Raw genomic sequence first — 15,281 nt, forward strand, 5'->3', positions numbered from 1 at the left:
GGGGTCGATCCACTTGATGGTCGCTCATCCAGAGCTGAGGATCCGGCCACTTCAGGAAGATGACCCGATACATCACCTGCGAGCCTTTCCTTGACAAGGCGACGCCGCATCTTGGGTGGTCAATGGCAGCAATAAGATGGAGAGCTCAGCAACGCGCAGCGTTGGGCTGGAAGGCGAAGGCAAAATGAAGCGTCGGGCTCTTAGCAGTCGTCCGTTTTCACGGATCCGCTCCGAAACGACCACCGCAGCGTGGCAAGTCCTTGGGAGGCATGGCAACGAGGGAATCCTAGAAGACAATTTCAATTTAGTTAGCATAGTTAAGTGGGGGCTAGAGCGCCTACACGCGGCCTGGTTCAATCCGCCAGAAGTTGATGTCGTTGTACGCCTCGTCGGCGAGGCTTCGTGTCCGTACTTGGGACGCAACGGCTTCCGACGTCACGAGCTGTTCCTCATCGTCGACTAAGGACACCCTCGAGGTTGTGCTCAGGTTGCTCGGCACCGAGTGAAGTGTCGGGACGACCAGCTGTAAGTTGTTTGGCGCCGACGACGGAACTTGGGTCGTCGGGGAGTAAATCGGAGGGAACATGCCATCCATGCGATCCATCAGACTCGAGTAGGACTCATGGAAGCCCAGCAGGGAGCGGTGTCGTACAGTGCCATCAGCAGGGTCCACGACGAACACTTTGCCGGAGAAGACGCCGACCTGTGTGAACACGATACTGTCCGTTTGGGTCGTGCCGAACGCCGCGTAGAACGGGTTCACCTCTCGGGGGAAGAGTGAACGCAGAGCTCCGAGCGCAGCCACCTTGAAATCTTGTGCGTCAATCATCTCGTTGCTATACGTGGCAAGAAGACGATCGGGTGACAGCAGTACCGGGCCCATGGGTAGTGCGATCTCTCCGTCCTCTCCGGTGCTGTTGTGGAGTAACGTGTGCAGCATGTTAGCCTGTGACAGACCGTGACAAGTAACATATACGACTCGGTAGCCATTCCGCGCGAGCTTCGAGTAAAACTCGAGAGCTCCTGGGTGCATCGCAGCGGGGTCTCTGCGCTTGAACATACTACCCGTGGCAGCGCTGCTGGAAATCGCGCCGTCGATCTGGGCGATCACAACCTTTGCGGTAACTGGCCACAAGTAGAGGTTGGCACTAACGCGAGCCACCTCTCCTGCACCATGCGAGCGCAATACAAACGAGATATCGTTCGTGCCCACTCGAAGGCCCATGCTGAGCAGCTCCTCCTGCGACGGCTTGAGGCTTTTCTTGAAGTACGGTTCACTGGTAAAACTAGAGGTGTCTTGCGTCGACCCGCCGTCATCGCTGCAAATTTCGTGCAGCGGCTCCAGGGTGAGCCCTCGGCCCATATTCGAGCGAGAAATAGTCGCCGCAGGGGTCTTGACACTTTCGTCACACCGAGCAACTCCCTTTTCCACTTCAGCGACGTCTGAAGCGAACGATTTCGCGGTTGCATCCAGCTCTTCGTCCTCCTTATCACCCTTTGGCGCCACGCCCACGTTCATGTGCGGCGAGTACGGGAACAAAACTCGCGACACGAGGTACGCCTGCATGTTGGCATCGTAGAGCGACAGCTTCCCGTCCACCATGAAGCGCAGGTTCGGGTCGGCCAGGACGGTCGCGGGGTTGGCGCGGAACACGTCGAACGTGACGATGTGCTCGGAGAAGATGCGGTGCACGTCCTGCTCCGTGTCGGCCTGGTGCAGCAGGTGGCCACACAGAGACATGGACGGGTGGTCGAAGTAGTCCACGGCGCCGGCCGCGGCCAGCGCTGCGGTGGCCTCAATGTCCACGGCGTCGAAGTACACGGAGGCACTTTTGACCATCGTGGGCAGGTCGTCCACCGAGTCGTCCCCCGTCCGCACGATGGGTAGCGCGCCCCATCCCCATGTCAAGCGGTCGGCGGACGCGCTTCTCTTAACAGCGGCCACGTCCTCGTCCTCTGGCTCTATGGCGCTGGCCGCGGCAAAGACCTCGTCCTGCGCCAGCAGCTCCTGAGCATCGCCGATGCTGCTGATGGGGCTGGGCAGCGGCGAGGCCAGGTAGTCCCTCTCGTCCACGGGCTCCTGCACCTGGTGGACGAAGTAGGCCTCTCCCGCGGCGCCCAGCTTCATGCGGACGTTGTCCAGGGCCAGGCCGTTCACCTCGAGCGTGACCTGCTGCTTGTCCTCGGGCTTGAGCTTGTGCAGCGAGCCGAAGTGCACGTGGAACGGCGAGCAGCGCAGCAGGCCGTCGGGCTGCTGCACGGCCACCACGTCGATGGCGCCCGAGCCCGAGTCCTGGTGGAACACGTTGCTCACGTAGTCCTTGACCGAGTAGATGACGTTCATCTCGAGCGCGGAGTCGGTGCGCCGCCTGCCACGCCGGATGCGGAATGGCAAGAGCTGCGGGCGGAGCGTGTGGCGGAAGGAGCTTGGCGTGTTCCTGCGCTTGACTGGAGTCGGGCTGCAGTCGTGGCGTCGTAATGGGTAGAAATACGGGTCAACTCAGATAAGACTGGACCGGAGGGACGCGCTGAGTAACGGACGGGGGCGGCGACGAGATCCGATCGCCTGCGGAGACTGTGCGGGTTCTCTCGCCCTCTCTTTGTGTGTGGGCGACGGTGGCAAAATGGCAAGTGCCCAGTGTGTGTGTGCTGTGTGTCTGTGTGTCTGTGCACGCAGCTGGACCGCCGCGTTCCCGCAAAAAAGCACACGAATTTATCGCATGCAAAACCCGCTTGTTTTCGCCCAATCCCGACGCATGTTCAATGTCAACCAGCGAGATTCAAGCGGACGTCATCGCCGCCGCGCAGGTGACAAGGCTAAAATAAAACGAGCAGTGTGCTCGTCGACGAGGGCCCGCTACAGACCGTCGAGCGTTGCCTGTAATGCAGCGATTGTCGGCCCAAGGGCAACGGTCGCGCCCAGCGACCTACACTTTTCGTCAGTGTACATGTATCCAATACGGTTTGGTTAGTTACCCCTAAAAGTACACTCGATCCCGAGATAAATTTGCATCTCGAGCTCGGAACACAGCGCGATTTGACTGCGTTTCATCAGGGCCCCCGCTCGATGACACGCTGGGCGGGAATCCCGGGGATTCGGCCTATGCGACTTTCGTGTTCGTGGAGACGACAACGAGACGCACGAGCGCAAGATCTCCCCTTCGTGCGGCGGCAGGATGTGAGGCGTATGCTGCCGTTGACTGGTGCCATGACATAAGGGGGATCGGCTGGCGACGCACCGTGCCGCACCGCACGACATGTGTCGTCAAAAAGGCCGCAGGCAGCCAAGCAACCGTGAATCGCTTGTTGCGATTCGTGGTCTCGAACACTTCGACAGAGGAGCTGCCAGTGAGCACTGTGCTGTATCAAGCAGACTACTTGTTTTGTTTTCTCCACCCAGCAGAGGACTGCAACTTGCACTTCTCTTGTTGATGACAGATTTGGCGCAGGTTGTTGAAGTTGCCCCGCTTGACAAGTGTATCTAGGACGGCAATGATCTAGTTTGTGAATGCAGTGAAAAAAGTTTGTGACGGATGTGCCCTTTAATAGGCTTCTCTAATGTACCAAGTCACTTCAACCACTCGCGCAGCCATGATCATGATCACGGTCGGAACATTGACCAGGTGATGCCCGACTAGCAGCTGTGCTCTCCTCCCCTCGCCCCGCTCATAAATGGGTGATTTCGGGAAGGCTGCGCTGCTCCTCCTCGAACTCGAGCATGCTCATTGACCTCGTCTCCTCCACGCTCTTGGCGTGGTTGTAAGCCCGAGTGATGAGCGTGATGTCCGGCGGCACGTATGACCCGATATGTCCGTTGACCTTGGCCTTCTCGGTGACGCACGGCACGAACTCGAAGTAGGACGCGTCTCCGCGCAGACTCACATCCACCAGCAGGCCGTCGTCGCGCGTGCCGATGTATCGACGGTGCTGGTTCATGCTGTTCAGGTGGCCGCCCGACGAGTACTCCCAGCGCATGCCGGACGTGCCGCGCAGACAGTTGGCCTTCTTCATGCGCAGGTCGCGGAAGCACGAGAACGTCGAGCGACTGAACATGTAGCGGCCCGATTCTTCGTGGAAGAACGCCACCTTGACGCAGTTGTACTCCTTCGAGTAGCACTCCAGACGGAAGGCAGTGCGGCCGCACGTGTCTTCGCCCTCACCCTGAGGCACGACGTCCACATGGACCCCGTCGTCCATGATCCGGACGTACTTGTTGCCATGAACGCGCAGATAGACCTTGGACCCCGATAACCTGAGCACGTTGTTCACGACCGTGCGCGAGACGGCCTTGATCTCCTCGATCTCCTTCTCCAGCGCGTCCACGTCCTCCTTCGACAGCCGCTTCTCGAACGGCACGCGGCCTCGCACCAGCGTGAGCGTCTGCTTGGACCACTGCTGGCCGGTCTTGCACCAGTGCGCCGCGTGCTCGCAGTTCTGGGTGAAGATGTTGAAGTCCCCTTTGCCCAGGCCCAGCAGGAACTTGCAGCGCGCCAGCACCACCTCGGGCAGGTCCGACTTGCCCCGGTGCACCTCGCCCCACTTGGACAGGAAGTCTCGGAACGCCGACGTGTGGTACTCCACGAGACGCAGGTCGTCCAGGCTGCGGTTGTACAGGAACTCCTCGAGCGTCGAGATGCGGAAGCACGAGTCGGCCTGGGCCTCCTTGTAGCCCTGCAACGGGCTCCACACATGGCACACGCGGATGTCGGCGGGCTGGTCCCCCGACGCCCACACGATGCCGTGGTGCTGGTACGAAAACGGCCAGCGACTGTAGTCCCAGATGCAGATGTGGTCCCCCGGCCGCAGCGACGAGATGTTCTGTACGCGAGTGTAGACCCCGCCCATTGCGAATTCCCTAGTCGTGCGCTCCTCCCGTCGAATTCCCGTGTGTGTCAGTCAGTCAACTCGCTCCTGCCCGTGACGAGTCCCGCGTGGTGTGGCGGGCGCGGGGATCGGATACTCGTAAGCAAAGCGGAGTGGCACCTGTCGCAGACGCGAATGAGGACCTGCCTGATTTTGCTAGCGAGGAGTGGCAAGGGGATCAAGGCGGGCGGGGGGAGAAGAGCTGCTGTACAAGTATGTGGTGAGTGGCAAAGGCACCGCGTAAGTCCAAAAATGAACATCTGAGTGATGGGAATGGATGGGGTCTGGTGGATATTATTTGTACGACGTGTTTCGAGCCGTTGACGGGGTAAGACGAGCGTGTGACGAGCGAGTTGTTGCCTTGCTTGTCGTGCTTGGTGTCCTGAATCTCCCTCGGCCGGGCCTGGAAATAGAGAGCAGCGCAACTGACAATCGACCTGGCGAGCCGACGACTTGAACGGACCGACGCGTCGTCAATGGGCTGAACGGCTTGTTGGTGTTGACGCATTGCGTCCGTTGCGCACCGCACTGCTCCACGAGAGCCAGGGGCGTGGTGCCGGCTCACGTCAGGGGCGTTGGGTGCGTCTCGAGCAAGCCTTCAGGAGTTATGAGGTGCATCGGACGTGACGGATCCAGTCCACGCCTCAATGAGGTTATTGCCCAAGCGCAGGTGACAAACAATCGAAAATACGGCGAAGGAGCTGCTGTGGAGGTTGATCATCTCGGCCGAGAAGGTATCTGGCTAGGCTAGTTCCCGTGGGGTTGGGCGTTATGGCAATTTTGGCCAGCACAACCTCGGCCAGGTCTGCTTTTTGCGCATCAAGCGGGGCATGGGGGTGATGAAGGAACGCTCGAGCGCGCTAAAGCTCGCGAATATCTTCATCTGCTCAAGGTATTCCAACAGATCCAGATGTGGCAAACCCGGACTGACACCGGCGATACCACTAAAAAAGAGGACTCCCGGGCCAGATCTCCATGGAAAAAGCTCAACGTTATGATCGACATCAATGCCTGCTGAGACTGCAACTTGTAATTTGCAGTTTGATCGTGATCCACAACATTTGCACTGCGAATAGTAATTGCTAAATTTGATGATTACGGTCCGTAATTGAAGTCGCCAGGGCAGTGAAAGTCGTGCAGGTACCCCCGCGAAATAGCCCCATGAGTTCGATTTGGTTGCGTGCCCGGGCAGAGATTTTGACAGGGAACTGAAGCTCCTTGATCTCGTCTCGTAGCCTTTAACATTGCGTCTACCTTACATGTGTTATCGACTTCACGTTCTTCTTCCAGTACACAATGAGAATGACAGCTCTGCGGTGAAGGTTTTGTTGCTGATTTTGCATCGAGATTGTAGAAATGGTGTGAAGCTCTTTCTACATGAGTCATGTAGACATGATCGGTTAAAACGTCGCTTTTTTCGATTTCACCAAATTGCCTAGGTCATGTTATCAATGGTGGAAGAGTAGAGAGAGTTGAAATTCACTACACGATGGATGGAGCTAAAATCCTTTGCATCGTACAGGTCTTGGCCAAATAGAAACTGACGGTAGATCTGACCCGAAGGCTTGCATACTTGACAGGATAATATACGTAGCCCTTGCCTTCCTTGTCCGTAAATTGGAGTTTCTCCAACTTCGTCGGGAGAATTCCCGCAACCTGTAGAACAACGCCCAACAAAAAGTCTTTCACGTACCCCCTTCTTCACGCCTAGCCGTGGTTTTAATTTTCTCACCCTCATCCCAGCCTCCTTTAGGCAACAACCAGTCGTTCTCCCCCGGCTTCGAGCTTGAAATGAGAAAAACATCACCACCACCTTGCTTAGCCGGACGTGCGACCACAACACAAGTTAACAGACGATTGCCTTTCTCGGCGAAACGTTGGAGGTTACGGCCCACGTGTGACGTCAACACAGGAGCGGTTTTCATACCAGGGAATGGTTCGACTCCCCTGTGCATTCCATCTGCAGTCTTCTTTGACCTTGTTCTAGACATTATATCCGTCTTCCTCAACTCTTCAACCTTCACCAACTGCTGCAGGGTGTCCTGGCTCAAGCTTTCTGGGTACTTCGCGGCGACAGACTTCAGTTTAGTCGTGGCGTCGTCTGCCTTTTCCAGAGCCGCAGTGTTGCAATGTTCCAGCTCTTAGAGACCCTTCGAATTTGTGGCGTCGTCCGCTTTTTCAGCGCCGCGGTGTTCTTGCTATCTGGAACCTCCGCCTTTTTCAGGACAGCAATGATCCAGCTCTTTGGAACCCGTTGAATTGTCGGCTCCACCTGCAGGAGTTTTTATGCTGCATCATTGAGCATCTGGGTGTTGACACCTCTCTCTTCGTTCTCGAAAATTAGACCAGCTAACTAGCCGTCATTGTACCGACGAAGAGACCACATGGTCTGGAACTCAGTAGCCAGGTACGCTGCAAAAAGGTAGCGTCCGATCCGAAGTGCCTACAAATTGAAATCGTCCAAATTGTTTATCGGAAGGTCTGACAGACAATTTCACCTGGAGGTGAGTATAAATTTGCTCGGATACTAGTGGTTTACTGCGTTGAAGAAGCGGTCGCCATGTGAACGAGAAGCAGAACGCTGTATCCAACGAGAAGCAGAACTAAGATAGGACGCAATAGTACACGATCAATCGGCTAGATCAGAACCAACCAACTTTTTAAAGAGCTCATTGTGTATCTGAATGGCAACGAAGACTACACAGTTCGCCTCAATCCTCGAGCAGAGTACGTACTGGAGCGAATGGAGTATTTGAAAATTGCTAGCTGAATCGTAACACGAAAAAAAAAAATATGTTTATTTGTACTATTACCAGCACACTTCTAAACGGTAAGATGAGAGCTAATTGGGCTTGAGCCAAAGCATTCCTCTTGTGAGTGACAGTACTCACCCCATACGTCGTGTCGAGAACTTCGATTCAAAGAAAACTGCAGCAGATATACAATGTGGTCTACTGTAGATAAAATCACGCGGTGAAGAAAATCCGCTCGGTTTTATCTAAGGTGTATTTCATCAACTATCCCAGGTTTTGCGCTTGACATCAAACTCCAGAGGTGTTGGTGTGCGCCACCCCACTTCTCCCTAATCAGCTTACGGCGTCGCATACTCGCTCTTCTCTTCTTCGGGCCCGATCCGACAATCGAGCAGCATGCCTGCGTATCACTCGACGCTCAACGAGCTGCAGGCGCAGGAGGCCTGCGGCTGCGCCATCCTGCCCATCAAGACGCGCGCCCGCGGGCCGGCGCCGCCCGCGCCCGAGGACCAGCCCGACATCGTGGACGAGATCCTCACGCTCTTCCGCGCCAACGTGCTGTTCACCAACTTCGAGATCAAGGGCAACGCCGACCGCGTGCTCATCTACGGCACGCTCTTCGTGCACCTGTGCCTCAAGAAGCTGGACAGGTGCAGCAGCAAGGCCGACGGTGCGTGGCAAGCAGCAGCAGCAGCAAAAATCCGATAAAACAGCTCTGATAATTGTGTTCAATTCGTGTCCGCAGCCACGCGCATCCTGCAGCAGACGGCGGTGGACTCGTTCGCCATCCCCGGCGACTCGAGCTTCCCTCTGGGCGGACTGGTGCGCGCGCCGTCGAGCGCGAACGAAGCAGGTTGGCGGCAGCTCTAGAGCGGTTGATGGGCTTTAAAAGCTTTCTTCCCACTGACGAGTGTGGTTTGTTGCTGTTGCTGTTGACAGAAACTATTCGCGCGTTCTTTAAGCAGCTGCGTGAAGCCATCGCCTTCCGCCTGGTGGATGAGGTGTTCCCGAACGGCGAGAAGAGCAAGTGGTGGATGCTGTTCGCCAAGCGAAAATTCATGAACAAGGAGCTGTCGCGTTAGAGTTCCACCCCTGGCAGCAACCGAGCGACGAAGGACTGTTGCTCGCTCGATGATCTGCCGCTCCCCGCGCTAATACAGAAACAATAAATGCGCTGGGGAGGAAAGGAGGTAGGTCGGCAGGTGGTGTACGTGTCGGGAGCAGCCAGCCAGCGGTGAACAAGCAGCTCTTGTCTCGCCATTTTGACGTGGGATTTACCAGACTAACGTCCGAACAGAACGCACGTACACAGACTTGGTTTTCTTGCTCTGAGGCTCGAGTTGGGTTTTACCACGTATAAATGCATCTTCTCCCGAGTCGCTTCCTGTCTTCGCTCCGTGTCTACGCAAAGGTGGCCGCCATCTCGGAGAAGCCCCGGTCCAGCATGACGTAGTTCTCGAGCCACGGGCTCGCCGGCGCCACCTGCTGCAGCTGCAGGATGTACTGGTGGGTGGGCTTGTTCAGGTGCGCGCTGACGGCGATGAGGTTGATGAGCGTGTCCTCGTTGCTCGGGTCCTTCTGGACGGCCTCGAGCAGCAGCCGCTCGGCCTCGACGTGGTTCTTGAGCGCCATGAAGGCGGCCGCCGCGCCGTTGAGCAGCAGCGGCGTGGAGCCGAAGCGGTCGGCCAGCTCCTGGAAGTGCAGCGTGGCCTCGTCGGCCTTGTCGCCGCCCTGCAGCGTGAGGCACCAGGCCTGCGCCAGCTGCGTGAGCGTCGAGTCCTCCTCGACGCGCTTCATGTCCTGCACCGTCTTGAGCGCCAGGTCCAGGCGGTCCATCTGCAGGTACAGGTGCACCACGTGCAGCAGGTGCTCCAGCGAGCCGCCGCGCGTGAGCGCCGACAGCGCGTCCGAGAGCTTCCCCTCGCGCGCGTAGATCTGGCCGGCCACGAGCAGCAGGTGCGCGTTCTCGCCGCTCGTGGGGTCGGCCAGCCACTCCTTGAGCGTCAGCTCGATCATCTCGCGGTCGCCCTGGCCGCTCAGGTACGTGGCCCAGAGCTTCACGGCGCTCAGCGCGATGGGCGTCTGGCCCGCGTCCGGCACGCTCTGCAGCACGAGCGCCGCGTTGCCCAGCGCGAGCTGCGCGCGCAGCACGTACACGTCGCGCTCGTTGCGCAGCGCCTCGCCCAGGTGGCTCAGCATGGCGCCCTCGCTCAGCGCGTTCTGGTAGTTGCCCACCCACAGCTGGTTCTTGAGCGTGAAGAGTTCGTCCGGCTCGGCCATCGTCGCTGTCTGTTTACCTGCTTATCTGCGTATTAGCTGAAGGTGTTGCGTCGTGTATTGAGGGGGCTTGGATTTTGCCACGTAGAAGAGCGAGCAGGTTGGCTCCTGGAGAGAACGGCCAATCAGAGACAGGTGCAGGTGGCCGCCTATAGAGTTCGACCAAAAGAATTGGTTACAGCTTATACGTCCTACTGAAGGACCAATCAACGGGTCGAGCTGCGGATCTTAGCTACATGTACCGGGCCCAGAACACTTCAACTACCACAGCAACAACGGGTGCCTTGGTCGAACCGAGAGCAATGATATTGACTTGTCGTCCATCGAGCGCTGGGAATTGTCGGAGTTTATCCGGCAGTACAGCGTTGCTGCCGCGCTTCTCATGCGAACTCTGCTCGACGATCGCTCCAGTTGAAAGAATTGGTGTCGGGCTCGCTGCTCCACTCCTGTTCGTTCATTTAGGCAGGTAGTTAGTCTAGCAGAGTTAGGTCTTCCACCGGCAGGCAACCGCTGCCTAGCAGCATGCGCTCACCGGCACCAGCGGGCCCATCTCCTCCTCGCTGTAGTCCCAGTTGATGCTGTTGGACATCGTCGGGGCCAGCTGAACGGCGACCAGTACGACTGCCCGAGCGAGGAGCCCGAGCAGGGCATCTCCCATTTGAACGAGTGGATACGGCGTGAATGACATCGCGGGCGTAGATTCGCAACTGATACGGACGGCCAGAGGATGCCGCACTCAACGCGAGGCGCCCGTGTCGTCTTCTCCATTCGACGATTGCAACGGGTTGCTGCCTATCACTGGTGATGCAGTTGACGCCAAGCGCAGCCCTGCTACAGCCAGCTATATGTCTCGTTCGCTTCAAAGCGGAGATGCCGACGAGTGCATATTGAAGTGAACTGGTCTCCGTTGGACGTAATCGACTGGGCGTGGCCGATGCAATCGACGACGGGCGTCCCGCAAATCCACGCCATAGTCTCTTTTGTGTTGAGCGTGTCGTGCCGCGACTCGCTCGGAGAGCTGGACTCTCCAGTGGAGAGGATCCACCGAGGTGCAGCTCCATGCCACGCACGACTGGACTTCTGGTGCCTGGACGTCATTCGTAAAAGTCGGCGCCATGTCGACAGCCGCCGGAGGGCTCAAGAACGCTGCCTGTGGCCGGACGCCAGCGTGGCCCGATAACAACGCGCGGCCGGAGCTACGCACGCTACGAGGACGCGTGCTGCGGCATCTCCAGCTCTGGGTTCTCTACGGACTATGGGTCGTTGGAATGGGCTCCATCGTCGTCATGTGGGCCGTCTCGCTCTTCTCCATCGCTCGTTGGGTCTGGACGGCCGTCATGAATACCGACGCTGCGCCGCTGCCGTATGCCGTGAGAATCTTCCTGAGTGCTGTTGCGGTGCACGAGAGCTACTACTGCTTGACGCCTGCTTCGCTCCACCAATGGCCATTCATGCGGCGCGTCATGCGCTTCATGTTTCTGCACTACCCGTACTTCCGTCTCAACGTTACGGTGTTCGAAGAGCGCGAGGAGGCCGAGAGGAAGCTGCGCGAGGCCAGCCACGCTACTGGGGAGGAACTCCTGGACCTGAACGCGGCGGCCAGCAAGGCTATCGAAGAAAATGACTCGTCGCCATTCGTCCAGTCCAACGATCGCTCGCTGTTTGCATTCCACCCGCACGGCGTGCTTTCGAACGGGTTTGCCATCAACGGCGCGCACCACATGACATTTGAACGCGCCGAATGCCGGTGGCTTGTGGCCGAAAACCTCTTCTGGTTCCCCGTGCTGCGTGAGGTTTTGAACTGGATGGACTTCAGCAGCGTCGCGAGGGCCACCTTCCAGCGCATCATGCCCACGGGACAAAATGTAAGTTTGATCCCTGGCGGGTTTGAGGAGGCCACGCTTTACAGGAGAGGCAAACACCGCGTGTACATCAAGAAGCGCTTTGGTTTCATCAAGATGGCGTTGCAGTACGGATACAAAGTGCACCCGGTCTACACTTTCGGCGAGGAATACGCTTACCACGCGTTCCCTAGCTTACTGCAGCTTCGTTTGAAGCTGAATGAGTATAAACTACCTGGCGTCGTGTTCTTCGGTCGGCTCAACTGCTGCTACCTGCCTCGAACCGATGTCGATCTCATTACAGTTGTGGGTAAACCTTTGGTTCTGCCGCATATCGAGAACCCGACCCGAGAAGATGTAAAAAAGTACCACGACCGATACATTGAAGCGCTGCAGGGGCTTTTCGATCGCTACAAGGGTGTGTATGCTGTCGACCCGTGCGCCACGCTGGAAATCTACTGAGTAAAAAGCGAATCGTGAGTTGAATGCATGTATATTTGTTAACGCAACTGATTTCGCGAGTCTTGTCAGGGTTTGATTCAGCCGACACGCTTGCTCATATTCACCACGCTGCGCGATATTATCGTCGCCTACGCAAACTCAGCCCGACGAGAACTGCGCTTTTTGTCGACAACAGATCCGCCCCACTCCTGTCATCAAAAACATGATTTGTAATTGTTAAATAATCGAGTAAGCGCCAGTTCACTCGGACAAGTTCGCTGTTCTCACCGGGACGATAGGTCCAACTTCTTCGACGTTATAGTCCCAGCTGATGTTCTTGGACATGGTTGGTGCCAAGAAGTCGAGCAAAACTACGAACACCCGCGCAAAATGTCCAAGCAGAGCGTCTCCTACTTGAACGAGTCGGCACGGCGAAGATGAGTGCGCCATTGTGGGGTCTCACGGCAAATTGAAAACTGCGGGGAAAATGAAAGTGCTCCGTCGGGTGTGAATCAACAAGATATTGTTTACCATGTCAAGGTTTGGGGCGTAAGTGCTGTCTAAATTGAAGGGAGTAGCTTTTGCATCACTTCACGCGGATGAAGACGACACCACCAGCACAATCACGCTTCAAATGCCAAAGTCATTCACGCCATTGCACGTTTTCCTAGAGGGTGTTCATTCGCCTCATTTCGCTAAATGTATCTTGTATATCTGCACAGGTTGGTGGCTGTTGATGCGAGAAACGTCACAGATAGCTAGAATGTTGAACGAGATGTGACTTTCATTTTTGTTACGCTCGTGTTGTCGGCACACCGGAATACACAGCAAGGACAACAATGCACATCACAAAGTTCATTTAATGTATTAGTCAATCTACGTTACGAGAGTGAACAGGCTGGGGTATGGCTTCTCCTGTACTTGACCATTGTTACGCTTGCAGAAAATATTGACAATTTTTCACTGTACCCGAAGATTTGGTTGAAGTAGTTCGCGTCACGTTTTGGCCGTGAACATGACATCGCGGCACTACAGTACTGACCAACGTTCTTCATGACTCACGCAATCCCCCGACACCGCACTATTCCGACACAGTAATTTCAGTCGAAATACAATTGAGTAACTTCTTAGGGCTCACGCAAGCACAAGATACTTAAATCTCGTCAGTCTCAACAGGCCCTTCAAGCTCAGCACCATTCGTAAAATTGACGCGATGTCGGCAACCCAAGAACTCCAGAACGCAGCGTGCGGTCGCACAGCCGGATGGGGCGACTCGGACACACGGCCGGAGCTGCAAACTCTACGTGGTCGAGTTCTACGGCGTATACCTCTCTTACTTCTCTACGGTTTGTGGGTTGTCGGGATTGGTTTCTTCGCTGCAATGTGGATCTTCACGCTCATTTGTATGGCTCAGTGGGTATGGGGCAACACTGCAGACGCCGATGCTACTTCGCTGCCGCTTCCCGCACAAATCTTTCTGGGCCTGATCGCACTTCACGAAAGCTACCACTTCGTGACTCGGTCTTCGCTTCATCCATGGCCTTTTATGAGAAGATTGATTCGCTCCGCTTTCCTGCAATATCCGTACTTCCGACTCAATGTCACCGTTTTCGACGAGCGAGAGAAAGCCAAGACTTCGATCGACAGCAAATATGATAAAGCAATTGCTAACAAGACGATCCAAGAGAATGACGTGTCGCCTTTCGTGAAACCAAACGACCGCGCTATGTTCGCCTTTCATCCTCATGGAGTTCTCTCTAACGGCTGGGCATTCAACGGTGCACACCATATGAGCTTTCAACAAGCGGATTGCCGTTGGCTTGTAGCTGAAAACCTGTTTTGGTTCCCCGTCATGAGAGACGTGCTGAACTGGATGGACTTCAGCAGCGTCGCCAAAACCACTTTCCACCGGTTCATGCCCACGGGGCAAAATGTATGCTTGATTCCTGGCGGCTTCGAGGAGGCAACATTGTACGAGCGTGGCAAGCATCGAGTGTACATCAAGAAGCGCTTCGGATTCATCAAGCTGGCTCTGCAGTACGGATACAAAGTGCACCCGGTCTACACGTTCGGCGAGGAATATGCCTACCATACATTCCCACATCTGTTAAAGCTTCGTCTGAAGCTGAACCAAGTCAAGTTACCAGGGGTGATCTTCTACGGTCTTCCGCAGTGCTTTTTCCTGCCTTGCAGTGATGTTGACCTCATCACAGTCGTTGGGGAAGCTCTGGTTCTGCCACGCATCGAGCATCCGACGAAGGACGATGTCCAAAAGTACCATACGCAGTATGTCCAAGCTCTTCAGAAGCTATTCGACAAGTACAAGTCGGTCTTCGCCGTCGACCCGGACGCCAAATTGGAGGTCTACTGAGTGTTGCAGGTTCAGCGCGAAGCATGATCTTGAATACAATGCGAGCACACGAAGCAGCAGCATGACGAAGAAAGTATATTGATCCGCTGAAGCTGAATCAAGGCCCTATGGAGCTTGAGTACATGCAGATGCGGGAGCTTACACCACTTGTACCAGCTAATAACACTACGCAATAGTTTAAATGCTGAATACTGCGCGTAACTACTGCTGCTGTAACATCTTGTCGATGGCGACTACTGTTGATGGGAGTGAGTCGTTTTCGATGAACCTGCGTCAGTTTTCTTAAATACATGTACATGTAGCTTCCCAGAATTCAAATTCTGTGGGAATGGTTGAAGCTTGATTGATTATCTTTCTTCAAAAACGGTCCATCAACTTCAAGTTTCGACTAGCTAGCTAGATGTAGACGAAGATTGAGCCGGCGAACTGGACTCGGCCGGCGGCTACGATACTCGTACTCGAGCGCGCAGGTTGCCGCGACGGCGAGCCTCGAGGCAAGCGTCCATTATTACCAGCAGCAGCGCGTGCATCATGGTCCTCGCGCAGTGCACAGCCCGGGCGCGGATCACCTTTATTTTGGAAAGGGGATCCGCCACGCTGACCACCGCGCACTGGGCTTCACTATGGCGCCCACGCCTGTCTACCGTGGCCAGTTGCCGCGTGAATCCGCCACCGCAACGGAGCGAGCGATCGCGGTGCCAGTCGATACGGCCACACGGCCCGCTGTGGCCATTA

At 56.1% G+C, this 15,281-nt stretch overlaps 6 protein-coding genes across 6 annotated transcripts; 3 read left to right on the forward strand and 3 right to left on the reverse strand.

The window, feature by feature from the left end:
- Window positions 1-337: 337 nt before the first annotated feature.
- Window positions 338-2,344, reverse strand: IUM83_01033 (lipin-like protein; the record flags this gene model as incomplete). The annotated part of the gene is made up of 1 exon (XM_067924861.1): window positions 338-2,344. The coding sequence occupies one exon, from the start codon at window positions 2,342-2,344 to the stop codon at window positions 338-340; it is 2,007 nt and encodes a 668-aa protein (XP_067789109.1).
- Window positions 2,345-3,666: 1,322 nt separating this feature from the next.
- On the reverse strand, window positions 3,667-4,845 carry IUM83_01034 (LRAT-like domain; the record flags this gene model as incomplete). The annotated part of the gene is made up of 1 exon (XM_067924862.1): window positions 3,667-4,845. One exon carries the CDS (start codon window positions 4,843-4,845, stop codon window positions 3,667-3,669), a length of 1,179 nt encoding a protein of 392 aa, XP_067788682.1.
- Window positions 4,846-8,012: 3,167 nt separating this feature from the next.
- On the forward strand, window positions 8,013-8,698 carry IUM83_01035 (Actin-related protein 2/3 complex subunit 3; the record flags this gene model as incomplete). The annotated part of the gene is made up of 3 exons (XM_067924863.1): window positions 8,013-8,286; window positions 8,362-8,469; window positions 8,556-8,698. The coding sequence occupies 3 exons, from the start codon at window positions 8,013-8,015 to the stop codon at window positions 8,696-8,698; spliced, it is 525 nt and encodes a 174-aa protein (XP_067788683.1).
- Window positions 8,699-9,017: 319 nt separating this feature from the next.
- IUM83_01036 (Coatomer subunit epsilon) lies at window positions 9,018-9,896 on the reverse strand (the record flags this gene model as incomplete). Its single annotated transcript, XM_067924864.1, has 1 exon — window positions 9,018-9,896. One exon carries the CDS (start codon window positions 9,894-9,896, stop codon window positions 9,018-9,020), a length of 879 nt encoding a protein of 292 aa, XP_067788504.1.
- A 1,112-nt stretch (window positions 9,897-11,008) lies between these two features.
- Window positions 11,009-12,196, forward strand: IUM83_01037 (Diacylglycerol O-acyltransferase 2; the record flags this gene model as incomplete). The annotated part of the gene is made up of 1 exon (XM_067924865.1): window positions 11,009-12,196. One exon carries the CDS (start codon window positions 11,009-11,011, stop codon window positions 12,194-12,196), a length of 1,188 nt encoding a protein of 395 aa, XP_067789080.1.
- A 1,831-nt stretch (window positions 12,197-14,027) lies between these two features.
- Window positions 14,028-14,546, forward strand: IUM83_01038 (Diacylglycerol acyltransferase; the record flags this gene model as incomplete). Its single annotated transcript, XM_067924866.1, has 1 exon — window positions 14,028-14,546. The coding sequence occupies one exon, from the start codon at window positions 14,028-14,030 to the stop codon at window positions 14,544-14,546; it is 519 nt and encodes a 172-aa protein (XP_067788592.1).
- Between the last annotated feature and the right edge of the window lie 735 nt (window positions 14,547-15,281).

Source organism: Phytophthora cinnamomi (genome assembly GCF_018691715.1).
Source record: "Phytophthora cinnamomi strain GKB4 chromosome Unknown Contig53, whole genome shotgun sequence".
In the NCBI taxonomy this organism is placed as follows: Eukaryota; Oomycota; class Peronosporomycetes; order Peronosporales; family Peronosporaceae; genus Phytophthora; species Phytophthora cinnamomi.